This window comes from Nerophis ophidion, linkage group LG01 (genome assembly GCF_033978795.1).
Source record: "Nerophis ophidion isolate RoL-2023_Sa linkage group LG01, RoL_Noph_v1.0, whole genome shotgun sequence".
In the NCBI taxonomy this organism is placed as follows: domain Eukaryota; kingdom Metazoa; phylum Chordata; class Actinopteri; order Syngnathiformes; family Syngnathidae; genus Nerophis; species Nerophis ophidion.
The window spans coordinates 75727692-75754115 of record NC_084611.1 but is presented as its reverse complement, the minus strand read 5'-3'; the positions used below and the strand labels follow the sequence as shown (position 1 = coordinate 75754115).

Here is a 26424-nt window from a genome sequence, read left to right as displayed (position 1 = left end):
ACGGAAATGTGTGAATAAAATATATATTCTTGTTTGTTAGGCAGCAGGCAACCTTCTGGTGTATGGAGGATGACTAATGCACACGACTTTCTGGTGCATGGATGATGACTAACAGACTGGGTGTGCTAAACTATTATAAAGGGTGGGAAAATTTGTGACTTTTGCAAAGGGTTCAAAGTAGGGCTGTTCTAATCTGGGTTTTTATGATGCCGATTTAGATACCGATCACCTATGGGTGAGATCGACCGATACCAAAGGTTCTGTGTTTGTGATTTGCATAAAAAAGGTACTAATCAGCAAAGGCAATCATCACATACATTTTCGAGAATATCATCCGATACAGATCTGTGGCCAGTTTATCGGCACATCCCTAAATCAAAGTGCTACCAAATGATTGATTTCTGCTACCGCAACCCTTTTTTGGCAGCTTTCTGGTTGCTACATGTTCAAAGTCGAGCAAATAGTCCACTATTTGTCTGAAAGGGAGCTATATAGTCCGCTACTGTATGTCTCTGAACGAGGTGCCCACCTGCATGACTTAGGGGTGGAAACACTGGTGCTGCCATTAGTCCCGTTGCTCCTGGAAGCTGTAGAGGCAGCCAAGGCAAAGGTTGCGGCTGTGGGTGACGAGGTTGGAGTTCTGGCTTTCCCGCACATGTGACACACGTAGGGTTTCTCGCCTGGCACACAAACACAACACAAAAGGACGTGAGGACACAAGAATGACGAAAATCCAAGCAGATGAATATGTATTATTGTCATGGTAATCATACATGATATTAATAACTAAAATGACTAGGATATGCAATTTCAGGAAACATTGCGTGTGAGTTCTGTCATGTCCGAGTCAAACTGAAAAGCTAACTTCTGCAAAATTAGCTAAAGAAAAGTTAGCATGCAATTTTTTTAACTGCAACATCTAAATCATGCAACAAAATATGGTATTATCATACAATCCGAATTGTTTTTGTTGGAATAAAAATACTTAAATATAGGATGGGATAGGATAGGTCTTTATTGTCATTGCACAAGAACAAGTGTTTTCAGCACAAACCTGTTCAAGATTAGACAAACAAACAGTGTACAGGGTTATTCAGTGTTGACAGCTAGATTTTTTGTGAACATGTTCCATAAATATTGTTAAAGATTTATTTTTTTGTGAAGAAATGTTTAGAATTAAGTTCATGAATCCAGATGGATCTCTATTACAATCCCCAAAGAGGGCACTTTAAGTTGATGATTACTTCTATTTGTAGAAATCTTTATTTATAATTGAATCACTTATTTTTCAACAAGTTCTTAGTTATTTTTATATCTTTTTCTCCAAATAGTTCAAGAAAGACCACTACAAATGAGCAATATTTTGCACTGTTATACAATTCAATACATCAGAAACTGATGACATAGTGCTGTATTTTACTTCTTTATCTCTTTTTTTCAACCAAAAATGCTTTGCCCTGATTAGGGGGTACTTGAATTAAAAAAATGTTCACGGGGGTACATCACTGAAAAAAGGTTGAGAACCAATGCACTAGTACCCCTTGGTATGAAAAATATCCAACTGTGGTTTTCCAAAATTGATGTGTCTCAGCCTTATGCGATATTTGTAATTCGAGCAGAGAAAAAAAAAGAAAGTAAAAGTAAGATTGCTAGGGAGTGCTGGATGAATAAAAGCTCCGGGAAAACCCCTTGATGAACTGGATGGACAGGCAGAGAAGAAGGAAAACAATATAAAAGCAGAGGGAAGCTGCTGGAACACTGCAGAAGGCTGACTGGCTGGAAGACACACTGAACACCAACAGGACACCATCAAACACAGGTGAGTGGATGGGAAAGCATCTATACCTCCTTGATCTGGTCACTCATATCTACAAGAATTTCTCTGTGTCGAATTCCATCCATGGTTGCCATCTAATAGGATATGAAAGGATAGACTTGATTTATCCCACAATGGAGAAATGTTTTGTTTGCGGCACAGATTTCACATACAGCAACAAAAGTAAAGAGTAATAAAAGATAATACATAATAACACCACTCTGCACATATACAAATATTCAGTTTAGTTTATTATTTCTTCGTTCAGTGGTCAACACAATTTCACACTGAACGATTCATATAAATGAGCAAAAACATTCTCTTAACGCCCATATCGCACACCGAGTGAAAGTTTTGCACACTAAAAAAAAAAGGATCACAGGAAATACATAAGTGTGTTGTAAATTATTAGTACAATTATATATATATAGATATACATATATTTTTTTTTAACTGAAACTATTATTAATGGTCTATTTAAATGTTTTTGTTGACATTTAATCAATCAATCAACGTTTATTTATATAGCCCTTAATCCCAAATGTCTCAAAGGGCTGCACTAGCCACAACGATTTAACCATATTAGGCTTGAACTAATATACTTACTGTACAGTACTAAAATATTATCGAGAGGTGCTTATTTAATTAGCGTTTTTATTGAAAATGATAAATACAATACCTCTTACAGACGTTTTACACATATGTACATGCATTTAACCATTACTACTATTTCATGTAATATATTGAAATAGGGCAAATAATTATTTTAGCCTAATGCTAACGGGTAGGCTAACTATTTGGGGGTAAATTAAAATGTTGCAAGTCTTTCTCCTGTTTAACTGATATGCAAATGTAATCATTATATTGACTTCTCATTGATTTCTTGTATTTAACATTTTTTTCATGACTGTTTTAAACTACAAACCAGACCCGGTTGTTTCCTGCTAAAAGGTGGACAGAGTCTCGTACAAGACTACAAAGGACAATGTGTAAGAGCTGCTTTTTTAACGGTGAAGGATGCATCCATTTTAGTGACAAATAGTCTAATGAAGACAGTTGATTGTTTTTGTCTTTTTAGCTTACGGGGACATCATGAGAGTTGACACAACTGGTGCAGGACCAGACACATCTCAGCAGGACAAGTTGAGTGTCACAGGTAATTAATAATAACATCCACTTGCTACCTGTGCTTTGTGAATGCACCTGTGTGCTATCACTGCACCCACATGCTTCTGTGTTGTGTCTCTTTAAAAAGGTGTGGAGGCGTCTCAAGCCATGGCACAAACAGATCTGTACAGAATGAACCAGTACAAGTCCATCATTACACAAGTGGGAAATGAAAAGGGAATTGCTCCTGCTCTCATTGCTGGCATCATCTCTAGAGAATCCAGGGCTGGGAACGCACTGAACAATGGCTGGGGAGACGGTGGCAACGGCTGGGGTCTCATGCAGGTTGGTATGAATATATTGTTTTTGATAGAATGAGGTAGTGGTGTGGTTCATTATGTAAGGACTTGGGGATTAAAAACCTTTTAAGAACCGCAGCCTCAGACCATGATGCTACAACCATGTTTGACTGTAATCACTGAGTTGGTTTTAATGAAAGATGTTCATTATCAAATCTGATTCCTTAAATTTTGCCCATTGTCAACGATCAGAAAAGACTATGGCTTTAAAAAAAAATATATATAAACAGGTCGAGATATGCAATAATGTATTGCGACACTGATTTGAGAATTGGTTCTGACTCGAATGATCTTCGGAATTTATGTTTTGCCTGGGTTGCGTGTTCTTTGCTATATTATCGAACTTGCAGTGTCAAAAATGAATGCTGAATGCTTTAAACCACACATTGTTTGTCTATTGCTTTCTTTGGACTAGTATTAAGCTCGCAAGACGAGATTATTGTTATAAAAACACACAAAATAGCACAGTAGCAAACATCAGCACAGTGCTCTGCTGACTGAATGAGCACCGGAGATCGATCAGCCCGCCCACTATGGATGTGCTTGTGTGCATACAATGCGCGGATGAAACGTTCATATACTGAGACAAGGTTTGTACAATAAAGCACATTTTTATTTGGCCTGTGGTTCGTGGATTGAAGGTTTCTTACAACAGCAAGTTTGTAAATGGAGGTTTCACTGTATAACACAGTATTACCAATTCTCTGTCAACCAATCAATGAACAGAACATGACTCCATCAAAGGCCTGATAATGTCTGTATTTGAATAAATAAACAGCAACCAAAAACGGACAAAGAAATTAACTCATTGGTCAGAATTTAGTTAGAATTAGTAAGGTGTTGGTCTTTTTCTCATGACTTTCTAACCTTTCTAGGTTGATCAACGGCATCACACACCTCAAGGTGGATGGGACAGTAAGGAACATCTGTCTCAGGGCACAGGTATCTTGATTGGATTTATAGTAGAAATCAGAAACACGTTTCCTGACTGGACTGCAGAGCAGCAACTCAAAGGTTTGTTCATCAAATTGCAGTACCAACATCAACAATGCAACTTTTACCTCATCCGTATTTAACCCCTCGCAGGTGGGATAGCCGCCTACAACTTCGGGGCCAGAAATGTGCAAACTTTGGCTGGAATGGATCGTGGCACTACTGGTCACGACTATTCCAGTGATGTTGTTGCCAGATCTCAGTGGTACAACACCGATGGAGACTTTTAGGTGTGAAAACAATGCAATGAAGAAAGCTCTCGTCAACACTCAATAAACATGATGCAAAATAAAACCAGCACTGTGTACTGTACATCCCTGCTCCTTACATACAATATATATATATATATATATATATATATATATATATATATATATATATATATATATATATATATATATATATATACACACACACACACACACACACACACACACACACACACACATATTATATACACATGTATACACACATTTTACATACATACATATATATATGTATATATATATATACACACACACACACACACACACACACACACACACACACACACACACACATATATATATAGACAGACATATACACACATATATACAAACCCCGTTTCCATATGAGTTGGGAAATTGTGTTGGATGTAAATATAAACAGAATACAATGATTTGCAAATAATTTTCAACCCATATTCAGTTGAATATGCTACAAAGACAACATATTTGATGTTCAAACTGATAAACATTGTTTTGTTTGCAAATAATCATCAACTTTAGAATTTGATGCCAGCAACACGTGACAAAGAAGTTGGGAAAAGTGGCAATAAATACTGATAAAGTTGAGAAATGCTCATCAAACACTTATTTGGAACATCCCACAGGTGTGCAGGCTAATTGGAAACAGGTGGGTGCCATGATTGGGTATAAAAACAGCTTCCCAAAAAATGCTCAGTCTTTCACAAGAATGGATGGGGCGAGGTACACCCCTTTGTCCACAACTGCGTGAGCAAATAGTCAAACAGTTTAAGAACGTTTTTCAAAGTCCAATTGCAAGAAATTTTGGGATTTCAACATCTACGGTCCATAATATCATCAAAACTTTCAGAGAATCTGGAGAATTAACAACACGTAAACGGCATGGCCGGAAACCAACATTGAATGACTGTGACCTTTGATCCCTCAGACGGCACTGTATCAAAAACGGACATAAATCTCTAAAAGGATATCACCACATGGGCTCAGGAACACATCAGAAAACCACTCTCACTAAATATAGTTTGTCGATACATCTGTAAGTGCAAGTTAAAGCTCTACTATGCAAAGCGAAAGCCATTTATCGGGGTGCGGGTACTTTCGTGGCCCGCCTGCTGTCCAGACCTGTCTCCCATCGAAAATGTGTGGTGCATTATGAAGCGTAAAATACGACAGCGGAGACCCCGGACTGTTGAACGACTGAAGCTCTACATAAAACAAGAATGGGAAAGACTTCCACTTTCAAAGCTTCAACAATTAGTTTCTTCAGTTCCCAAACGTTTATTGAGTGTTGCCATGAAATTCTAAGTTAATTATTTGCAAAAAAAAAATTAAGTCTGAGCTTGAACATCAAATATCTCTTCCTTGTAGTGCATTCGACTGAATATGGGTTGAAAAGGATTTGCAAATCATTGTATTCCGTTTATATTTACATCTAACACAATTTCCCAACTCATATGAAAACGGGGTTTGTATATGTATATATATATATATATATATATATATATATATACACACACACACACACACACACAATCTATTTAGCACCAACATCCACCAAGGCACTTTAGTTGGTCTATATACATATATACTGTATGCATCTTTTATTCCCGCTGTTGCCAAAGGTTCATCGATGAAGAGATGTGTGATTGATGAGCTACACTTTACAGGTAAAACAGGGAAGTAAGCAGCGGCTCCGTTGGCATGGAGACGACATAGCTCAACACCAATATATTGTGATCACCAAAACATGACAGAAAATAAGACAATCACTAATGTAGTGATTTCCAGTGTGGAACTGTCATAGGATGCCACCTGTGCAGCAAATCCAGTCGAAAAATGTTCTTGCTCCTAAATATTACAAAGTCAACTTTATTATAAGAAAAGTGAAGAGTTTGAGAACGACACAAGTCAGCCACCAAGTGGTAGGCCACGTTGTTAAGTTCTACTTTTCTACTCCAAAGGACCCACGAACAACTCATGATTTCCAATTGATCAACTTTTTATTTTCCAACTTGAAGCATTGTTGGTTTCATTTCAGTTGATCTTCAATTAATCATCAGCACGTTGTAAACCTTTAAACCACAGAAACAGAGATGTTAATCTAATTACAAAGGTATTTTCCAACAACGTTTTACAAATGTTTTTAAACCTCTGAATAATATTTTAAACCTTCTACATAATGTTTTAACTTTTAGCAAGAGTTAGACATGAATTCAACCTTGGTTGATTGGCAACACTAAATTGGCCCTAGTGTGTGAATGTGAGTGTGAATGTTGTCCGTCTATCTGTGTTGGCCTTGTGACTTGTCCAGGGTGTAAACCGCCTTCCGCCCGAAGCAGCTCAGATAGGCTCCAGCAACCCCCGCGACCCCGAACGGGACAAGCGGTAGGAAATGGATGGGTGAACCTCTGAATAATGTTCTTAACTTTATACATATTGTTTTAACTTTAAATATTAAACCATAAGCTTTGACTTAAAACATTTTAGCTTAAACCATTTAACATTTTAATTTAAGCTTAAACCATTTAACATTTAACTTCAGCTTTAAACTTTTACGTGAGCTTTAAACTGGTCAAACACAGTGTGCAATCAATGCTCAAAGTGTAATGCAGTAATTCAACTTGAACTCAGCAGTTTAAAGAAACAAATAAAGATAGTTCAGTAAGCAAATTAACAAGCCTGCAAGTACAAGTTAAGCATATCAACCAAAGCATTTCAATCGTCATCAAATGAAGCATATTCACCGACCATTGGTGTCTTTGGAGAAACTTGTAGAGTGGATCTTGCGGTTGTGGCTGCTTGCTGTTTTTCCTTGCATGTAGCCTGTTGGTGAATGAGTCTGACTGAACCTCCTTCCTTTTCAGGTGCCTTCAATGAGTAATTTGGCGGCCATTTTACATTGGCATTCTGGGAATTGTAGTTTTCAATGATTTTGACCATGTAGGGCATGGATTAGACACTTTTGAGTTTTTAACTCCACACCTCCCACCTGGCCTCATGGTTTCTATACCCAATGAGGTCACACAGGTCCTTCCCTCATTTGTTCTTCAGTGGGAATAAGAATGACAAGGCGCCTGACATCTTTCAGAAGGGTAGTGACTGGGATTTTGTGTTTGAGCTTCTTGGTTCTTGCTGTTGGTTTCTCCTGGTCAGTTTCCTTCCTGCTGGGAAAGGTCCTCATAAGCACATCTCTTACAATGCCTTTGTTGTCAGTGTTGACGCTGACTCCTCTGCTTGTACTATCCTCTCAGGGCATTTTGGTCAGCCAACCAGACCGCATCTCCAACAGCAATATTTCGCTCTTTGATGTGTCATTTGTTCCTTGTAAAGAGATTAGGTCCTGCCAGTTGACTCCATTTCTTCCACAATTTGATGACTTCAGCTTGAATAGTTTGGTGTGTTTTGTATGAATAGCCATCAAACTGGAAATCTCCAGGGTCTCACTTAGGGTTGGCACAACCTTGGAGCAGAAAATTCGGTGTGACATACTTCACACAGTCTTCCCTGATTTGAGTTCTTGCATAAATGGTTCTCTCTTTAGTAAGGTTGGCTGACATGGAAGAGGAAAGTTTGGAATTGACCCCAGGTGAAGACGCCGTCCCCGCGAACATTGCTCAAGGCCCGCTTGACCACTTTGACAGCCACCTCTATACACCATTTCTGTGGGGAGAGTCTGCGAGGTGAATCTTTCAAGACCATTCTGTTCCATGCTCGGCAGCTATTGTCTTCAACTTGAGACTTGTCCAGTTGATCAAGAGTCGTATAGCTTTTCCAGAGCAGGTTTGGCTCCCACAAAATTAGTGACAGGGTCTGGCAAGAGCTTCCTGGGGTGTCCTCTGAGTGAAGTGAACCTTTGATAGGCCAGCAGAAAGCCTTCAGGTGACTGGTCACTCACCAGGTCAGTGTGTTTGGCAGGGGAGGCCATGCAACAGAAGACAATTCCCCACATTTTTATTGTGGTTCTTTTCTTGATTTCATTTTTCACTTCATATAGGCCGAATAGGTCCATTGTGGTGAATTCGAATGGTGAAGCTGGGCCTGTTTGCTATGGAGGTAAGTCTGCCATGATTTGTTGACAATGCTTTGCTCTATTTTTCCTGCGAATTATGCCGCTGTCAACTATCTTCTTGGGAATTCTTCGACCTTTTATCACCCAAGCTGTCTTCCTCATCCGGAGAAGGGTTCCTGCTACCCCCTCGTGGTTAGTTTCATGGGATTTCTGTGCTACCAATGTAGACACTCATGCTTCTAATGGTAAAACTGGCACAGCAGTTTCATCTTCGTTGAACATTTGGATTCTCCCTCCACAAACGTAGAGTCCAGGGTTCACATCTTTGTATACTGCCAATCTGCTGAGAGTTGTGTTTGTATAGGTTACACCATCTTGAGCTGCTGGGAAGAGGTCTTCACGTGCACCTTTGAGCTCTTTGCCAGTCAACCCTGCCTGCTTGGGTGTTGTCGCCTCCCACCTTGGCTGTTTTGGGTTTGACTTCCTCTTCAGCCACTGCTTGGCAGCCCAAAGTGTCAAGACAATAACTCAAGCAACTTAATCTTCTTTTGTCCACAAGATGTTTAACCCAGCCAGTCGACTTCCTTCTTGGCAGAGTGGGTTTTGCCTCTTGAGAGGGACATTTGTTTTCCTGAGTGGCAAATGGGTCTTCTTCCTGCTGACTCATCTTAGCTTAGGGTGAGTGCAGCTGAGAATGACTTTCTTTGGAGCTTGTTTACACTCTCCCTGGCCTGGGCTGAAACTTCTCCAGCTGATTGAATAGGCCACTCCTCCACTGGCCACTTCAGGAACTCTGGTCCATTTTGCCCTGTGGATTCCTCATTCAAGTCTTTGGGAGTGCCTCCTCTTGTTATGATGTCTGCTATATTCAGACCTCCACGGATCCACCACCAGTCTTGCACTGGTCCGGACTTCTGGATTTCACCCACTCTGTTGGCGATGAAGGTTTGGTATCCGTAATTTTCTCGTTGGATGGCTCCAAAGACTGTTTGTCTGTCCAGGAAATGGAACCATCTCTCGATCTTCATGTGGGCATGTTTCACCACGTACTTCTTGATCATGGCTGCAAAGACTGCACCATAGATTTCTGCTTTTACAGCACCTCCCTTTTGATCCAGGGTCATCAGCTTGGCTTTTGCTACCACAAATCGGACTTCAGTTCCTTGACTTGTCTCCCATCTTATGTACATCACAGCTCCATAAATCTTGTCACTTCCATTAGGAAATGTGATGGCATAAGGTTTTTCTTTCCAGTTAGGTGGTGTGAGGCTCATGTGAAATGCAACTTGTCCAAGCTGAGCATATTCTTCAAAAAGCTGTACGGCTTCTTCTCTGAGATTTCTGAGAGAGGTTGGTCCCAGGTTTCTTGGGTCCGCTTGCCACCCCCCTACTTCTTGGAATGCTTTGCGGACAAGAATTGCTCCCTTCTGCTTGACCGGTGCAACTAGGCTAATTGGGTCATACAGTGCAGCAACTTGGCCCTCTTAGTCAGTGGATTAGGTGTTTCAGTTCTCACCTCCTCTTCAAGAAGATCGTTGTCTATTTGCATATTTTTCTTTCTCTTGAAAAAGTTAACTGCTGTCAGCATGTACAGCTTGTCTTTGTCCACTTGGTAGCCTAAGCCCAGGGATTTGTTCTCTCCTTCCCTCATTTGGTTCGGAAGAATTAAAACCTTTGTTTCAGTTACTTTCCTCCCACTTTGCCCTGACCGGACCACCCATGGTTTGCGGATGAAACCTTCACCTTTCAAGACATCTTCAACTCCTGCTGTGATTTGATCAAGTCTGTTCAGGTCATAGTGGGAGGTCAAGAGGTCATCCACATAACTGTTCTCTTTAATGACTCTGCGTTCATCCTGCAGATGAGTAAAGTTGGGCAGGCTTGCCGTTTCCCTCATAGCCAACTGAGCAATGCAGCCAGCAGGTTTGTCGCCGATGTTGACTCTGATCATTCATGCTCACGCTTTTGTATTTCTGGCTTCTGTTACAGACAATACGAACTGGTGTAGTCACTGAATGAGAGTTTGATGCCACCAAGTGGCTGACATACCAAAGTGGTCCTTTCCACTTCTCCATGACTTCACTGGTGAGCTTCACTGGTGAGCTTCATGGCTGCGTGTCTTTAAACCATTTCATGGAACTGGGTTGCATATGCGACTTTCCAGCCTGGCTCTTTGCTCAGTTGCTTTTCCATCCTTAAGAAGCAAGCTTGGACTTCTCTTTTATTGTTGGGAAGAGAGGCTGGATCTTGAGTCCAAGGATACTTGGCATTCCCGTGGGGAGTTGGGGTGTGAGCATCCTCTTCCTTGTAGGTGAGGCATCTTTTAATTATCTCAAACTCCCTCTCCTCTGCCAGGGTCATGTCCTTTCCTCCTGGAGGACAGTTTCCACATTGACATCCTCCACATCTTGGATCACATGCCGCTCCAATGCTGTCCCAGTGCCACCACTCAAGGAACTCACGGTTACTGGCAAGTGTATTTTTGTGGGCCACATTCCTCAGTTGCTGAAAGTGTGATTTCTTGATATCGGACCGCAGCAGTTCTCATGGAGCGAGCGAAGTGGGTTCTTGACTCATATACTGCAACTTCCACTTCTTTGAGCAAGTCAGGGTGTGCTCCGCCAACTGTCTTTCCAAGTGGGCTTTCCCTCAAAACAAGGTCACCGATGACTTTTAGTCTTTGGGGTGCTAGTCTTCCCTTGCGATGCCTTATGAGAATTTCCACTTCTTCTGGTCTCTTCAACTCTTTGAGCTGGACATCTGGGAAGAAGCTTTTTAACTTTCCAGGTTGAATTGCTTGATGGACTCTAGCAATTTCCTCCAAGCCGTAGCAGACCAGTTGCTGTACTTGTTCAGTTCCTTTGGGAATCTTTACTCTGACCTTCGGGAGATACTGTTTTGTGTTGAGGTCGTGTTCAAGGTCATTCCTCCAACTTCAAATTGATTAATAGTCATTACAAATAAGAATCAAGATTAATTTGAAAATCAGTTTTCTTGACACCCCTAATATATAGATTTTAGGCAATAACGCCCATTCGTAGTTTGCACCATGTTTAGCTTTTTCCTATCTAATACCTGTTAATAATACTTAAGATGCTAAGAAAAAAAAGTGCTTTCTTTAATGGAGGTTACTATCATTAGTTTAGGGGAGCAGCTCCACACTGTATCGGTAATAATACTTAAGATGCTAAGAAAAAAAAGTGCTTTCTTTAATGGAGGTTACTATCATTAGTTTAGGAGAGCAGTTCCACACTGTATCGAAACACACTATTAACCATACTTGCCAACCCTCTTGGATTTTCCGGGAGACTCACGAAATTCAAGCCTAGCTGGAGGCCACGCCCCCCAACATCGAGTCAGACCTGACTTAATGTTGTGACCCTCTTAAACAGGACAATACTGCCATCTACTGTACATAGAATAGAATGTAAATACATTCTACATTTAAGTGCAGTCAAGGAACATGCACTAGGGAGTCTGTTGTTCTGAAGCCCTCAGTAAAGAGACGTAACTTCATCATGTCGCCTGGTTATTGACTCCAACCCATTATATTACATGGCATTAAATGGCAATAATGAGCAAAGGCAATCATACTAATTGAAGAAAATCATCTGATACTGATCTGTGGCCAATCAGTCGGCACATTACTAAATCAAAGGGCTACCAAATTATTTATTTCTGTTACTGCAACCCTCTTTGGCAGCTAACTAAGTGGGCCTGAAATATGTTTTGCGCTCTTTTTGGTTGCTAGCAACTACAATAAAATCTGCTGATATATGTCTCTTAAACAAGGTGCTCACCTTGTGTTAGCGGTGGGCACACTGGTGCTGCCACAAGTTCCGTCGGTCCTGGAAGCTGTACAGGCAGCGAGGGCAGCGGTGGGGCCAGTCGCCTTTGTGCTTGCGGCTGTGGGTGATGAGGTTGGAGCTCTGGCTGAAGCCTTTCCCGCATATGTGACACACGTGGGGTTTCTCACCTGGCACACAAACAACACGCAGGACAAGGGGACAGATAAGAATGACAAAAATCCAAGCAAATTAATATGGATTATGTTAATCAGAGATACTATCAGTAACAATATTCACGACAATATGTAATTTCAGGAGAAATTGCATGTGAATGCCAAAAGTCAAACTGAAATGCTAGCTTCTGCAAAATGAGCTAAAAAGGTTAGCAGTTAGCTTGTTTCAAATACTAAGTTAAATGACTGAGGGAAGGATGGGCTCATTGGCGTTGTTAGGCCTAAAATATTATTAAGTCCCCCTAAATAATCCATCCATTTTCTACCGCTTATTCCCTTTTGGGGTCGCGGGGGGGGCGCTGGCGCCTATCCCAGCTACAATCGGGCGGAAGGCAGGGTACACCCTGGACAAGTCGCCACCTCATCGCAGGGCCAACCCCTAAATAATTTGGTGTTATATTTTCTTTTCTTTTTTTTTTTACAAAGTTGCCCTAATATGAGTTTAAATAAATAATCATATACCCTGTCATTATTCACTCAGTTTCCCCTCACTTCATAGCCTAAGGTAGAGAGGCCCTTTCAGTGTGTCAGTGTCCAATCCATTCCACTTGTTCATGTAGAAAATGCCCACATCACTCAAAATCCAGTCCAGATTTTCTCTGCGACCTTGTTTGCAGTCCTGCAGGTGTGCAGCTTTGAAGCACACTGCGCTGCAGAATAACAACGTGAACGGATGCAAAATGGACATAATAAACTTGTTCAAGAAAGTAAGTATTCATCACTGCTTGTAGTAAAATGTATTAGCTCCACTTTACACCAGGTCTGTGTTTGACGAATAAAACCTTGTCTAGCGCACTATAGACAACCTTTGTGCACGTCGTACATTTGTTGTTTTGCAGGCAAAAGTTACATTCCCACTCTAAAACAATGCTGCTACTTAGTTAGCTAGTAAGCCTGAAATGCTTCATGAAGGTCCTGGTTATTTATAAAGTTAAATGTGCACTCTTTTTTTACCATTTGCTATCTTTGGGTTTACTTCCTTGTGGAGCATCAGCTGTGTTTCTCACTTAACACATCGAGGAAAACAGGAGCTGAGCTCATTCACGTATGACTATCATCAGTACATAATAATAATAATCACTCCACAACCCCTACTGACCTGTAGGAGTCAGGGCAGAGGAGCACAGGACGTGAGAGGGGAGAGGCCTCTACTGGAAAGGTGAGTAGGAGAATAATGATACATATAAATACAAACCCCGTTTCCATATGAGTTGGGAAATTGTGTTAGATGTAAACATAAACGGAATACAATGATTTGCAAATCATTCTGAACCCATATTCAGTTGAATATGCTACAAAGACAACATATTTGATGTTCAAACTGATAAACTTTTTTTTTTGTGCAAATAATCATTAATTTTAGAATTTGATGCCAGCAACACGTGACAAAGAAGTTGGGAAAGGTGGCAATAAATACTGATAACGTTGAGGAATGCTTATCAAACACTTATTTGGAACATCCCACAGGTGTGCAGGCTAATTGGGAACAGGTGGGTGCCATGATTGGGTATAAAAGCAGCTTCCATGAAATGCTACGTAATTCACAAACAAGGATGGGGCAAGGGTCACCAATTTGTAAGCAAAATGTCGAACAGTTTTAGAACAACATTTCTCAACGAGCTATTGCAAGGAATTTAGGGATTTTACCATCTACGGTCCGTAAAATCATCAAAAGGTTCAGAGAATCTGAAGAAATCACTGCACGTAAGCGATGATATTACGGAACAATGATCCCTCAGGCGGTACTGCATCAAAAACAGACATCAGTGTGTAAAGGATATCACCACATAGACTCAGAAACACTTCAGAAAACCACTGTCAGTAACTACAGTTGGTCGCTACATCTGTAAGTGTAAGTTAAAACTCTGCTATGCAAAGCCAAACCCATTTATCAACAACACCAAGGAACGCCGCTGGCTTCGCTGGGCCCGAGGTCATCTAAGATGGACTGATGCAAAGTGGAAAGGTGTTCTGTGGTCTGACGAGTCCACATTTCAAATTATATTTGGAAAGTGTGGACGTGGTGTCCTCCGGAACAAAGAGGAAAATAACCATTCGGATTGTTATAGGCGAAAAAAGCAAAAGCCAGCAACTGTGATGGTATGGGGGTGTATTAGTGCCCAAGGCATGGGTAACTTACACATCTGTGAAGGCACCATTAATGCTGAATGGTACATACAGCTTTTGGAGCAACATATGTTGTCATCCAAGCAACGTTATCATGGAAACCCCTGCTTATTTCAGCAAGACAATGCCAAGCCACGTGTTACAACAGCGTGGTTTCAAGGTAAAAGAGTGCGGGTACTTTCATGGCCCGCGTCCAGTCCAAACCTGTCTCCCATCAAAAATGTGTGGCGTATTATGAAGCGTAAAATACGACACCGGAGACCCCGGACTGTTGAACGACTGAAGCTCTACATAAAACAAGAATGGGAAAGAATTCCACTTTCAAAGCATCACCAATTAGTTTCCTCAATTCCCAAATAATTATTGAGTGTTGTTAAAAGAAAAGCTGATGTAACACAGTGGTGAACATGCCCTTTCCCAACTACTATGGCACATGTCGCAGCCATGAAATTCTAAGTTAATTATTATTTGCAAAAAAAAAAAAAAGTTTATGAGTTTGTTCATCAAATATGTTGTCTTTGTAGTGGATTCAACTGAATATGGGTGGAAAAGGATTTGGAAATCATTGTATTACGTTTATATTTACATCCAATTTCCCAACGCATATGGAAACGGGGTTTGTAAATATATATATATACATATATATACATATATATATATATATATATATATATATATATACATATATATATATATATATATATATATGTATATATATATATATATATGTGTGTGTGTGTGTGTATATTGTTTTGTTGGATTGATTACAAAAAATAATAAGATTAAAAAAAAAAAGAGAATCGATTCTGAATCGCACAACGTGAGAATCGCGATTCGTATTTATATATATATATATATATATATATATATATATATATATATATATATATATATATATGTGTGTGTGTGTATTGTTTTGTTGGATTGATTACAAAAAATAATAAGATTTAAAAAAAAATGAGAATCGATTCTGAATCGCACAACGTGAGAATCGCGATTCGTATTCGAATCGTTTCATCCCACACCCCTAATATATATATATATATATATATATATATATATATATATATATGTATGTATGAAAGACTTATGTATATAGGTGTGTGTGTGTGTGTGTGTGTGTGTGTGTGTGTGTGTGTGTGTGCGTGCGTGCGTGCGTGTGTGGAAAATAGCACAGTTGGGTTATTATGAGGAGCAATGGACGTTCACACACAAAGCCAACAGAGACCCACCAGTGTGTATGAAGGTGTGTTTCTTCATGTCCGACTTCTGGTGGAAGCGTTTGCTGCAGTACTGGCATGCATACGGCCGGGTGTCAGAATGGATGAGCAGATGAGTGGAAAGGGTGGAGGAGCGCTTGAACGCTTTTCCACACTCTGTGCAGGCAAACGGCCTGTCCTAACAGAAACAAAGGCAACTTGTTATGAAATCTACCTGCTATTATTAGGTCTGGGGTGCGTCACGCGGGAATCTCATGTCAAGACAAAACTTAGCTGGGCACCAACCTCTGAGGTTGTCAACATACCAGGAACGGTACTTGGACACACCCTGACTGTCTGGTGTGTGCTTTTTATTTACTTTCACGTTCATTTTTGGAAATACTGGAACGTGTACCTCTAGTGGTATTCTGGCTCTATCTAGTGGTACGCCAAAGAATCACTTGATTACAGTACGGCGTTTAAATTTCCTGTATTCAAACACAGTGCTACTGTTCAAATTGTGTGTAATGTTACAGTGACCAGTTACACCGTGGACAAATTACCACCTCATCGCAGGGCCAACACAGATAGACAGACACCATTCACACACTAGGGACAATTTAGTGTTGCCAATCGACCTATCCCCAGGTGCATGTCTTTATAGAGAAAGTGCAATATTTATTTTTAATGTTTTTTTTGCTTTGCCCGTGTATCATTTCTCAGTTACGTTTTTCGTCTCTGCATAGTTCATGTGTAATCATGTAACGTGCTAAAACATGTCATAAGTGTTCATTTTGACAGCAGTTATTTATTTATTTCATATTGTGTATAAACTACACTGGTTGTGCACAGTAATTGGCAACTCGGCCACTGTCCCACATATACATATATATATATATATATATATATATATATATATATATATATATATATATGTATATATATACATATACATACATATACATATACATATATATATATACACACATAAATATATAAACTTAAAAATTAAAGTACCACTGAGAGTCTCACACACACACACACACACACACACACACACACACACACACACACACACACACACACACACACACGGTGTGGTGAAACGACTCTGCATTTGACCCATCCCCTTGTTCCACCCCCTGGGGGGTGAGGGTAGCAGTGATCAGCAGTGGTGGACGCGCTATGGAATCATATATCATACATACATACATACATACATACATACATACACACATACATACACACATACATATCATACATTCATACATACATACATACATACTGTATATCATACATAAAATATGGCATCATACATACATACATACATACATACATATGTACATACATATATAGATACATACATACATGCATACATACATACATACATGCATACATACATACATACATACATACATACATACACACATACATACATACATATCATACATACATACATACATACATATCTCTCATACATACATACATATATATCATACATTCTGTATATCATACATACAATATGGAATCATATATCATACATACATACATATCTCTCATACATACATACATATATATCATACATTCATACATACTGTATATCATACATACATGTACTGTAGCATACATACATATAACATACATATAGCATACATACAACCTACAATATACATACATAGATACATACAACATACATATGACATACATACAAACATACACACATACATACATACATACATATATACATACATACAAGGGTTGTACGGTATACGGTGTACTCTTAGTATAGTACTGCGATACTAATAAATCATATTCGGTACTATACCGCCTCTGAAAAGTACCAGTTCGCCATCCCCCCGCACTTTGTCGTCGTCACGTTGTGTCATTGCTGGTTGATGAGCAGACGAGCATGTTCGGCAGTGCACAATCACGGAGTACTTACAAGCAGACACAGTGTGTAGACAGAAAAGGGAGAATGGACGCATTTTGGTTTAAAAACTAACAGTAAAGGTGAAGTTGTAACACTGAAACGCCCTCAGGAAGAGGTGCTTTAAGACATGGCTAACTAGCTAGCGGCTAACGTCCATCCACCGTCGGCAGTGTTTTAGCTACTTCAAAATCACTAATCCTCGCCTCTATGGCGACAAATAAAGTAAGTTCCTTACAAGTATCTTCCCTGCAGGACTAGAAATAGCTAAACATGCTTCACTACACACCGTAGCTCACCGGCGTCGAAATGTAAACAAACACCATTGGTGGATCTACACCTAACAACATCCACTGTAATGATGTCAAGTACAGTAGCGTTTCTAGTCGATTCTATGATCACGGCGATGTTTTTTGACATCAGAACATCTTTTTTTATTTTTTTATTAATATTTTGTTTATAAACTAAGGAAATATGTCCCTGGACACATGAGGACTTATATAACATATAAATACAAATTAAATATGTGCAATAATTAAATGATTGATCAAAACTACTGCTTAAAACAATAATTATTATAATCATAAATTATCATGATTTATATTTGTGAATTATAACAGTTAGGATTTATATAAAACAAAATGCATGGTATTTATATTTATGTATATGTGTCTACATGCATAGACATATATACCGTAATTTTCGGACTATAAGTCGCAGTTTTTTTCATAGTTTGGCCGGGGGTGCGACATATACTCCGGAGCGACTTATGTGTGAAATTATTAACACATTACCGTAAAAAATCAAATAATATTATTTATCTAATTCGCGGAAGAGACAAAGAAAATGTCAGCAATCGTTACACACACGTCAACCAATAAGAATTCGGCGGGGGAGGGTCATGGCAGAAGTGCATTGTGGGTCATGGAATGCTAACTGCTATATGCTATATGCTACTGCCATAGCTATTAAAATGGATCATTTCATCGTTGGCGGTAACTTAAAAACTGAGCAAGGCTGAACAAAAATGGCACCGAAAAGGAGATCATGTACTGCAGATTCAGTGTTTCCCACAGGTCAGGCATCTATTTGTGGTGGTGTGGTCGGGCGGCGGGGGGTAGGTAGGGGGTGTCAGCGGCGGCGGCGATGACCAAGAAGAACTCGGAGTTGGAATATAATTACAACACTTTATGTACATATTTATATAATATTTACATATTTATATAATATGTAACTACAAGCTCCATTCACAGACAGAGTCCCATTGCTTTTATGAGCGTTCGAGCGAGTCAAAAGACAAAAAAATAAAATAATAAAATAAAATATTTGTGGCGGCCGTAATTCTTTCGTAGCGGGCCACCACAAATAAATGAATGTTTTGGAAACCCTGAGATCACAAGCTGGACGTAGTGAATTATGCAGCAGAAAACGACAAGAGGAAGCGGCGCATACCTTTGGAGTTGGCAGAGTTGTTTAGAAGCGACATCGAGGTATCGATTAGGAGTGACAGATTGTTGGGTAAACGTATAGCATGGTCTATATGTTTTAGTTATTTGAATGGCTCTTACCATAATATGTTACGTTAACATACCATGTAACCTTCTCAAAACGTACACTTATTCAGCCTGTTGTTCACTATTCTTTATTTTAAATTGCCTTTCAAATGTCTATTCTTGGTGTTGGATTTTCCATCCATCCATCCATCTTCTTCCGCTTATCCGAGGTTGGGTCGTGGGGGCAACAACCTAAGCAGGGAAACCCAGACTTCCCTTTCCCCAGCCACTTCGTCTAGCTCTTCCAGGGGGATCCCGAGGCGTTCCCAGACCAGCCGGGAGACATAGTCTTCCCAACGTGTCCTGGGTCTTCCCCGTGGCCTCCTACCGGTTGGACGTGCCCTACACACCTCCCTAGGGAGGCGTTCGGGTGGCATCCTGACCAGATGCCCGAACCACCTCATCTGGCTCCTCTCGATGTGAAGGAGCAGCGGCTTTACTTTGAGTTCCTCCCGGATGGCAGAGCTTCTCAACCTATCTCTAAGGGAGAGCCCCGCCACACGGCGGAGGAAACTCATTTCGGCCGCTTGTACCCGTGATCTTATCCTTTCGGTCATGACCCAAAGCTCATGACCATAGGTGAGGATGGGAACGTAGATCGACCGGTAAATTGAGAGCTTTGCCTTCCGGCTCAGCTCCTTCTTCACCACAACGGATCGGCACAACGTCCGCATTACTGAAGACGCCGCACCGATCCGCCTGTCGATCTCACGATCCACTCTTCCCTCACTCGTGAACAAGACTCCTAGGTACTTGAACTGTTGGATTTTATCAAACAAAGTTCCCCCCAAAATGCGACTTATACTCCAGTGCGACTTATGTATGTTTTTTTCATTCTTTATTATGCCTTTTCTGCCGGTGCGACATATACTCCGGAACGACTTATAATCCGAAAAATACGGTACATACACACACTATACAAATATATAAATTAAAAAAATATATATACAATAAAAATAAAGATATGTTGTGATTAAAATCATTCATTAAATGTATTATTTATCTTTACTTAAATAGATGTATATATTATTAAATGTACTGTAATATAAATAATAACAATAACAATAATAAAAATAAACATCTGGGAAAAATTCATACGAGGAATCATTATTGTAAAATCCTACCGAAGCAAGCAATCAATGCTTACCTTTCCCCTGTCTGTTGTGTACGACAGGATGCGTGCTGACGTCCTGGTTCCATGGCACTTGTACATGTGTCTCTTGAAACCGGACACATGCGTAGTAAATATCTGCAAAATTAAGAATACAAAAAATGCTTCTTTTTTTAAAAAATGTGTTCCAAATAAGGTATTCAATATACCGTACAAGCGTGCTCGCATTTTGAAGGCTCGATGACCTACTTTGCCACAGAGTGGACACTCTTTTCTGGGAGAAATTTTCTTTGAATTGTCATGGAACTTCTGGTCCTGGAAGTATGGATGTAAAACTTCAATTTGCCTTTCTGAACTCACTTGAGGTCTGGAGCAAACAGCGGCTTGAGGGTCTTCTTTGGAAGTATCTTTGTGGTCTGGACAGCAGGGATCAGCAGAAGTGGGCTCTAGGAGGAAAGTCCGGACCGTTTCAAAGTCAGATATCATATCCATATATGTTATGTGAAATGTTAACCTTCAGAGGACTTGTTATCAGGAAAGTTCTGCAGTGATTCAAGGATGACTGTGTCAATATCCTGCATGGGTGCAGTGGCGTCCCCCTGGGATGTGTACCAGGGCCCCTTCTCTTTTTCTGCTGCATTCATTACAGGACTCAGTTCTGACTGAAGGGGCTCTAAACCTCCTCGCTTTACTAAAAATGACCGAGGCATCACCCTGGAGGGAAAAGAAAAGCATATCTGATTAACATTCTACTCCAGGAACGGACACAGACATTTATTCCAGTTACGCCAATCAACAATGTTCTGATCTTAATCTCACATGTCATCATTAAAACTGGCGTGGTTTTCCTTTGTTAGATTTGTTTCTGGCAGCTCCTATGAGAATGCTAACCTAATTCCAGTCTAAAAACAATAAACATACAAGTCACACGCAGTGCTTAAGTCGTCCATAAGATGGCAGCATAAATACATTTTTAAATGGAGCTTGTGTATTAGTGTAGGGGTTCTCAATCTTTTTTCAGTGATGTATCCCCTGTGAACATTTTTTTGATTCAAGTACCCCCTAAACATCATTTTTGGTTGAAAAAAAAGAGATAAAGAAGTAAAATACAGCATATGTCATCAGTTTCGGATTTATTAAATTGTGTAACAGTGCAAAATATTGCTCATTTGTAGTGGAGTTTCTTGAACTATTTGGAAAAAAATATATACAAATAATAAAAAACTTGTTGAAAAATAAGCAAGTGATTCAATTATAAATAAAGATTTCTACACATAGAAGTAACCATCAACTTAAAGTGCCCTCTTTGGGGATTGTAGTAGAGATCCATCTGGATTCATTAACTTAATTCTAAACATTTCTTCACAAAAAAAGGAATCTTTAACATCAATATTTATGGAACATGTCCACAAAAAATCTAGCTGTCAACACTGAATATTGCATTGTTGCATTTCTTTTCACAGTTTAAGAACTTACATTCATATTTTATTTAAGTATTATTCAATAAATATATTTATAAATGATGTTTGAATTGTTGCTATTTAAAAAAAATAAATTAAAAAAATCTCACGTACCCCTTGGCATATCTTCAAGTACCCCCAGGGGTACGTGTACCCCAATTTGAGAACCACTGTATTAGTGTAAGTAGGGACAAATATGAATGTGAATTGAATAGACCAGGGGGGGGGGGGGTCTACTCCCAAGTGGGTCGGACTGGTAAAATCACGGCACGATAACTCAAAAATAAAGACAACTTCAGAATTTTTTCTTTGTTTAAATAATAGAACAAGCACAAATGTGAAAATCCTAATGTTGTTAGGTTTTTTTTTACACCTACGTGTTACGGTTAATAATTTATCTGTCGTCACTTATTTTTTCCGAATAAATTCTGAATAAAAACTGTTCATCAGTCAACTCATTGGCGTTCATTTTCAATATATATAGATTAAAAAAAAATACATCAAAATCAAATTACAAGATGTTTTTTATGTAGTTTGATCATTTTCCTCGACCGATGTACTAACATGTAGTTTATTTTGTACATATGTAGCATCAACTACAAATATACAAAACATTGCTTTTGCTACATTCAGTAGGCACATTTAGAACAGCTGTTTCTTTCATTCTAAAATTTCAGGTTAACTTTTATACTTAGCAAACTGATCCCGCGGGCCGGATAAAACCTATTTGCGGGCCTGATCTGGCCCTCGGGCCGTACGTTTGACACCCCTGGAATAGACAGTTACAATATGAGAACAGTGGTTTAGGGTTTCTTAATTTCTGTGCATTAACACTGCTCTGCTGTGATTTTTTTAAAAATTTTTTATCAGATTAATACTTAACTAGGCGTAGCAAAAAAGATAAACATTTATTATTGATGACTGACAATAGTTTTTTTTGTCTTTGATAATGAAAATATGAGTGAGTCAACTGAACAATAAAAATTATCAAAGTTAATCCGTCTTCTGCCATTCTAGTCACTGTCGTGGACAATTCACCCACCTTGCTTCCAGCGCCACCCACACTAGATTGGAGGACTACAGATGGAAACTATGCTTTAATCTGGCTCATCTACAGTCTGTACAGATGATTTTTCATTAGTGTGCACTGTCCTGAAGAAAAAAATAGAAACAAATACATTAAAAATACTGCAAATACATGAAAATGTACTGACAACACTGCACAAAAAGAGTTTAGATAAAAAAGACTAGATTTTAGGAAAAAATACTAAAATCTAGTGGAATTAACCAGCTGCATGGACAGATTATTTTACTTATTAAGACATCCTAATGATAATACATAACTAACATGACTTTTAGACAGAAATAAGTATTTTATTCAACTCTATTCAAATTCCAATTCTTAAAATAAGCATCCTCAAGATGTTGCAGAATCTTCAAACAATAATTTCTACATGGGGAAAAATCAAAATACCTATTTGAATATTTATTTTCCTCACTTTATATTTTTATATATTTAGTTATTTTTATATATTGAAAATATAAATACAAAAATGCAATGCTTGTATTAAATAAATTAAAACTAAGAAATTTCGAAAAAATAAAATGTTAAATCTTGGCAAGTGGCAAAAAATTTGCAGTGTATAAATTCAACAATCATTTATTTTCCCTATGCGATGAATAAAGTTTATCATTTATATTACGGCTGTTAAAAATAAGTTGACTAGTGTGAGTATTAATTTTAAAAAAAGCTTGAATAATGGATATACGCAGATTATGCAGGCAATTAATTTTTAGCCTATCCATGCTCCTTTACCTCAACCGTGGATGATTAACTGAAAAGTAGAGCGGGTTGTTATACCGTCAGTGATCAGATCAGTGCATAGGTCAGTACAAAAATGATTGAGGAGAAGCGACTGGTCTGCTCACTGGGAAATTTCACTCCAAACTAAACCTTGAAAGGACGTTAGATTAAACGATTACCAGATTACGAGCAAATAAATCATGATGTGCATTCAAGTAAAATAATTTAAAAATATTCCTGTATTACATTCTGACAAAATTGCATTTGCGTCCAAATATAGGGATCCTTTTTTAAGTCAATTTTAATTACGCAAGTGTGTAATAACCTCTGATTAATCATGGATAATCCAAATTCAAAACTGCATCACGAATGAAAAAAACACTACTTTTGACAAAAAGAAGGGCAAGGTGTGCATTTTTTTGTGTTTGATTTTTATACGACTGACAAGTCATATATGGGGACGGCGTGGCGCAGTGGGAGAGTGGCCGTGCGCAACCCGAGGGTCACTGGTTCAAATCCCACCTAGAACCAACCTCGTCACGTCCGTTGTGTCCTGAGCAAGACACTTCACCCTTGCTCCTGATGGGTGCTGGTTGGCGCCTTGCATGGCAGCTCCCTCCATCAGTGTGTGAATGTGTGTGTGAATGGGTAAATGTGGAAGTAGTGTCAAAGCGCTTTGAGTACCTTGAAGGTAGAAAAGCGCTATACAAGTACAACCCATTTATTTATTTATTTATTTAAGTCCCATTTCTTTATGCTATAATGTGGTAATTAGTCATTAAGGGCACAATGTCGGGATTGGACGGTTATAAAATGACTTTGGTGAGCCACTCAAAACTGGGTGGCGAGCTACTTGTAGCTCACGAGCAACTTGTTGGAGACCCCTGATCTACAATCGGTCTAAAGTTGAAAAAGTCTAAAGAAAAACAACCTTTTTGTTGTTTTGTTTGTAAAAACAGACAAAAATGTGTACAAATATTTTTTTAGAATACTATTTTAAATTTTATTATTGTTAATAATAGCAAATGAAATAAATATTGTCCAATAACTTTTTGTTTGTTCCAATCAATAACCACAATATTGAAGACCATTAAGAGAGCCGATATCACAACACAAAATACCAAAGTCTTAAAAAAAGCATGATATATTATTTCAAAAATATAATCATCATTACTGTTTTGAACTATACTACTCCGGACATAGGTAAATATGCTGTGTATAAAACTCACCGATGTACAGTGGGTTACAGGCAAAGCACGCTCATACCGCTGCATGAAGATGAACGAGGTTGTCGGTCATGAGGAGGAGGATTGTTGAAGGCTTTTAGAGAAGGAAGTGTTTTCATCTGTCAGCCAACAACCACACTGCTTCCTTACACTAACCAAAACCGTGCAGATTCTTGTCAGAGCAGAAATCTGTTCAGGTTCAGACTTCAAAACCACTGTGTAGACAGACAGTATCATGCCGGAGTTACATTACAGTGTAATGAATTTTTCTTTGAAGGGAATTTGGCCAATCATCCACAATCCCTCTGGGAGACAAGAACACACATCTTTCCCTTCGATGTGCATTCTAAATAGTGAAAAACCTTTAATACGAGGTGGCTAATAATGCCGGTAATCAGGGTTCATCTATTCAGCCTACAAAGCCTTCTAAAAACATCCAAAAACCTCCAACAGCGCTCAATTTATATGCTGTGACCTGCATATTAATAAACAAGCTACAATCGTTCATCTCACCTGTATAGTAGAAAGTTGTGGCACCAAGTCGGGACGTTGGTCAACTTTGAAAATCCACACCGTCCGTTCACATTTGAACCGATATGGTACCAATTCCCGGTACCTGGGAATAGATACTGGAACTCAACGGTGCTATGTGTGTTAATAAATGTTATTTTTCTCAATAAAATCATATCAACATTTAAAAATTTGCTAATGATAACCACTGTTCTAGTTTTATTATCAAATTTCTGAGTCTCATTTGCAGGTACAGCATGACAGTAAGTTGGATTTGCAGTAGTAAGTCCGACACATCCAACAGTAGCATATAGTTTATGCCAGGGGTCTCAAACTCAATTTACCTGGAGGCCACTGGATGCAGAATCTGGGTGAGGCTGGGCCGCAAGAAAATATTTCTTAAAAAAAAAAAAACATTTTGAAATGTCTTTATTTTTATTTTCAACACAAAATAAAATCAAAATATAAATCACAAAATGAGAATTGTTCACCACAACTTTCTCTGTGCAAATAAGACACGTGGGGGTGCCCCTGCACTCAAAGAAATATTGCATCTCCCACTTTTCCTGGAATTGTCTTCGCTCATCACTAACCTTTATCTTCGCTGGAGGCTTTGAAAAAGACATGTTTGTGGTTGTGGAATATATTTGTATTTAGCAGACGCACTGAGAATAATGTTATTTCCGCAATGTGTGTCGTTCCGCTTTTCCTCTCTACAGCAACACGGCGGTCGGCGGATAATAGCCGGAAAAGTAAAGTTAAAAATTAAAGTACCAATGAAAGTGCCGGGATAACGAGCGCAAAAAAGTGACAGCTCCCAGAGTGTTATCCGGCGTCATATAGAAATATATGTAGTGTTCATTGTGTGAGGCAATGCAAATTAAACAATAAAAAACAAAAAACAAAAAAAAAAAACGGTTTGAATTGGTCCAGGTTATCGGGGACTGTTATTACTGA

At 39.0% G+C, this 26424-nt stretch overlaps 2 protein-coding genes across 7 annotated transcripts in view; one reads left to right on the top strand and one right to left on the bottom strand.

The window, feature by feature from the left end:
• Window positions 1–25147, bottom strand: part of LOC133559610 (zinc finger protein Gfi-1b-like) — a 25500-nt gene extending 353 nt beyond the window's left edge. Inside the window, exons 1-9 of one of the 6 annotated variants that reach the window (XR_009808206.1) lie at window positions 24961–25146; window positions 22970–23079; window positions 20982–21181; window positions 20682–20913; window positions 20504–20605; window positions 15910–16070; window positions 12330–12505; window positions 7269–7343; window positions 1–680 (exon numbers count right to left, since the gene is read on the bottom strand). The exon at window positions 1–680 is cut by the window's left edge and continues 353 nt beyond it. Coding sequence is in view for 4 of the 6 variants with exons in the window: in XM_061911525.1 (XP_061767509.1) it covers window positions 12336–12505; window positions 15910–16070; window positions 20504–20605; window positions 20682–20913; window positions 20982–21177 (861 nt within the window). In the remaining 2 variants the exon portion in view is untranslated. Of the gene's footprint in view, window positions 681–6501; window positions 6593–7268; window positions 7344–12329; window positions 12506–15909; window positions 16076–20503; window positions 20606–20681; window positions 20914–20981; window positions 21182–22969; window positions 23080–24960 lie in introns of those variants that run through there. The other 5 variants (XR_009808207.1, XM_061911525.1, XM_061911543.1 and 2 more) reach the window with 5 other exon arrangements.
• LOC133559631 (lysozyme g-like) lies at window positions 1684–4569 on the top strand. Its single transcript, XM_061911569.1, has 6 exons — window positions 1684–1819; window positions 2745–2805; window positions 2895–2972; window positions 3072–3268; window positions 4158–4296; window positions 4369–4569. The coding sequence occupies exons 2-6, from the start codon at window positions 2802–2804 to the stop codon at window positions 4503–4505; spliced, it is 555 nt and encodes a 184-aa protein (XP_061767553.1). The 5' UTR covers window positions 1684–1819; window positions 2745–2801; the 3' UTR covers window positions 4506–4569.
• Window positions 25148–26424: the final 1277 nt, after the last annotated feature.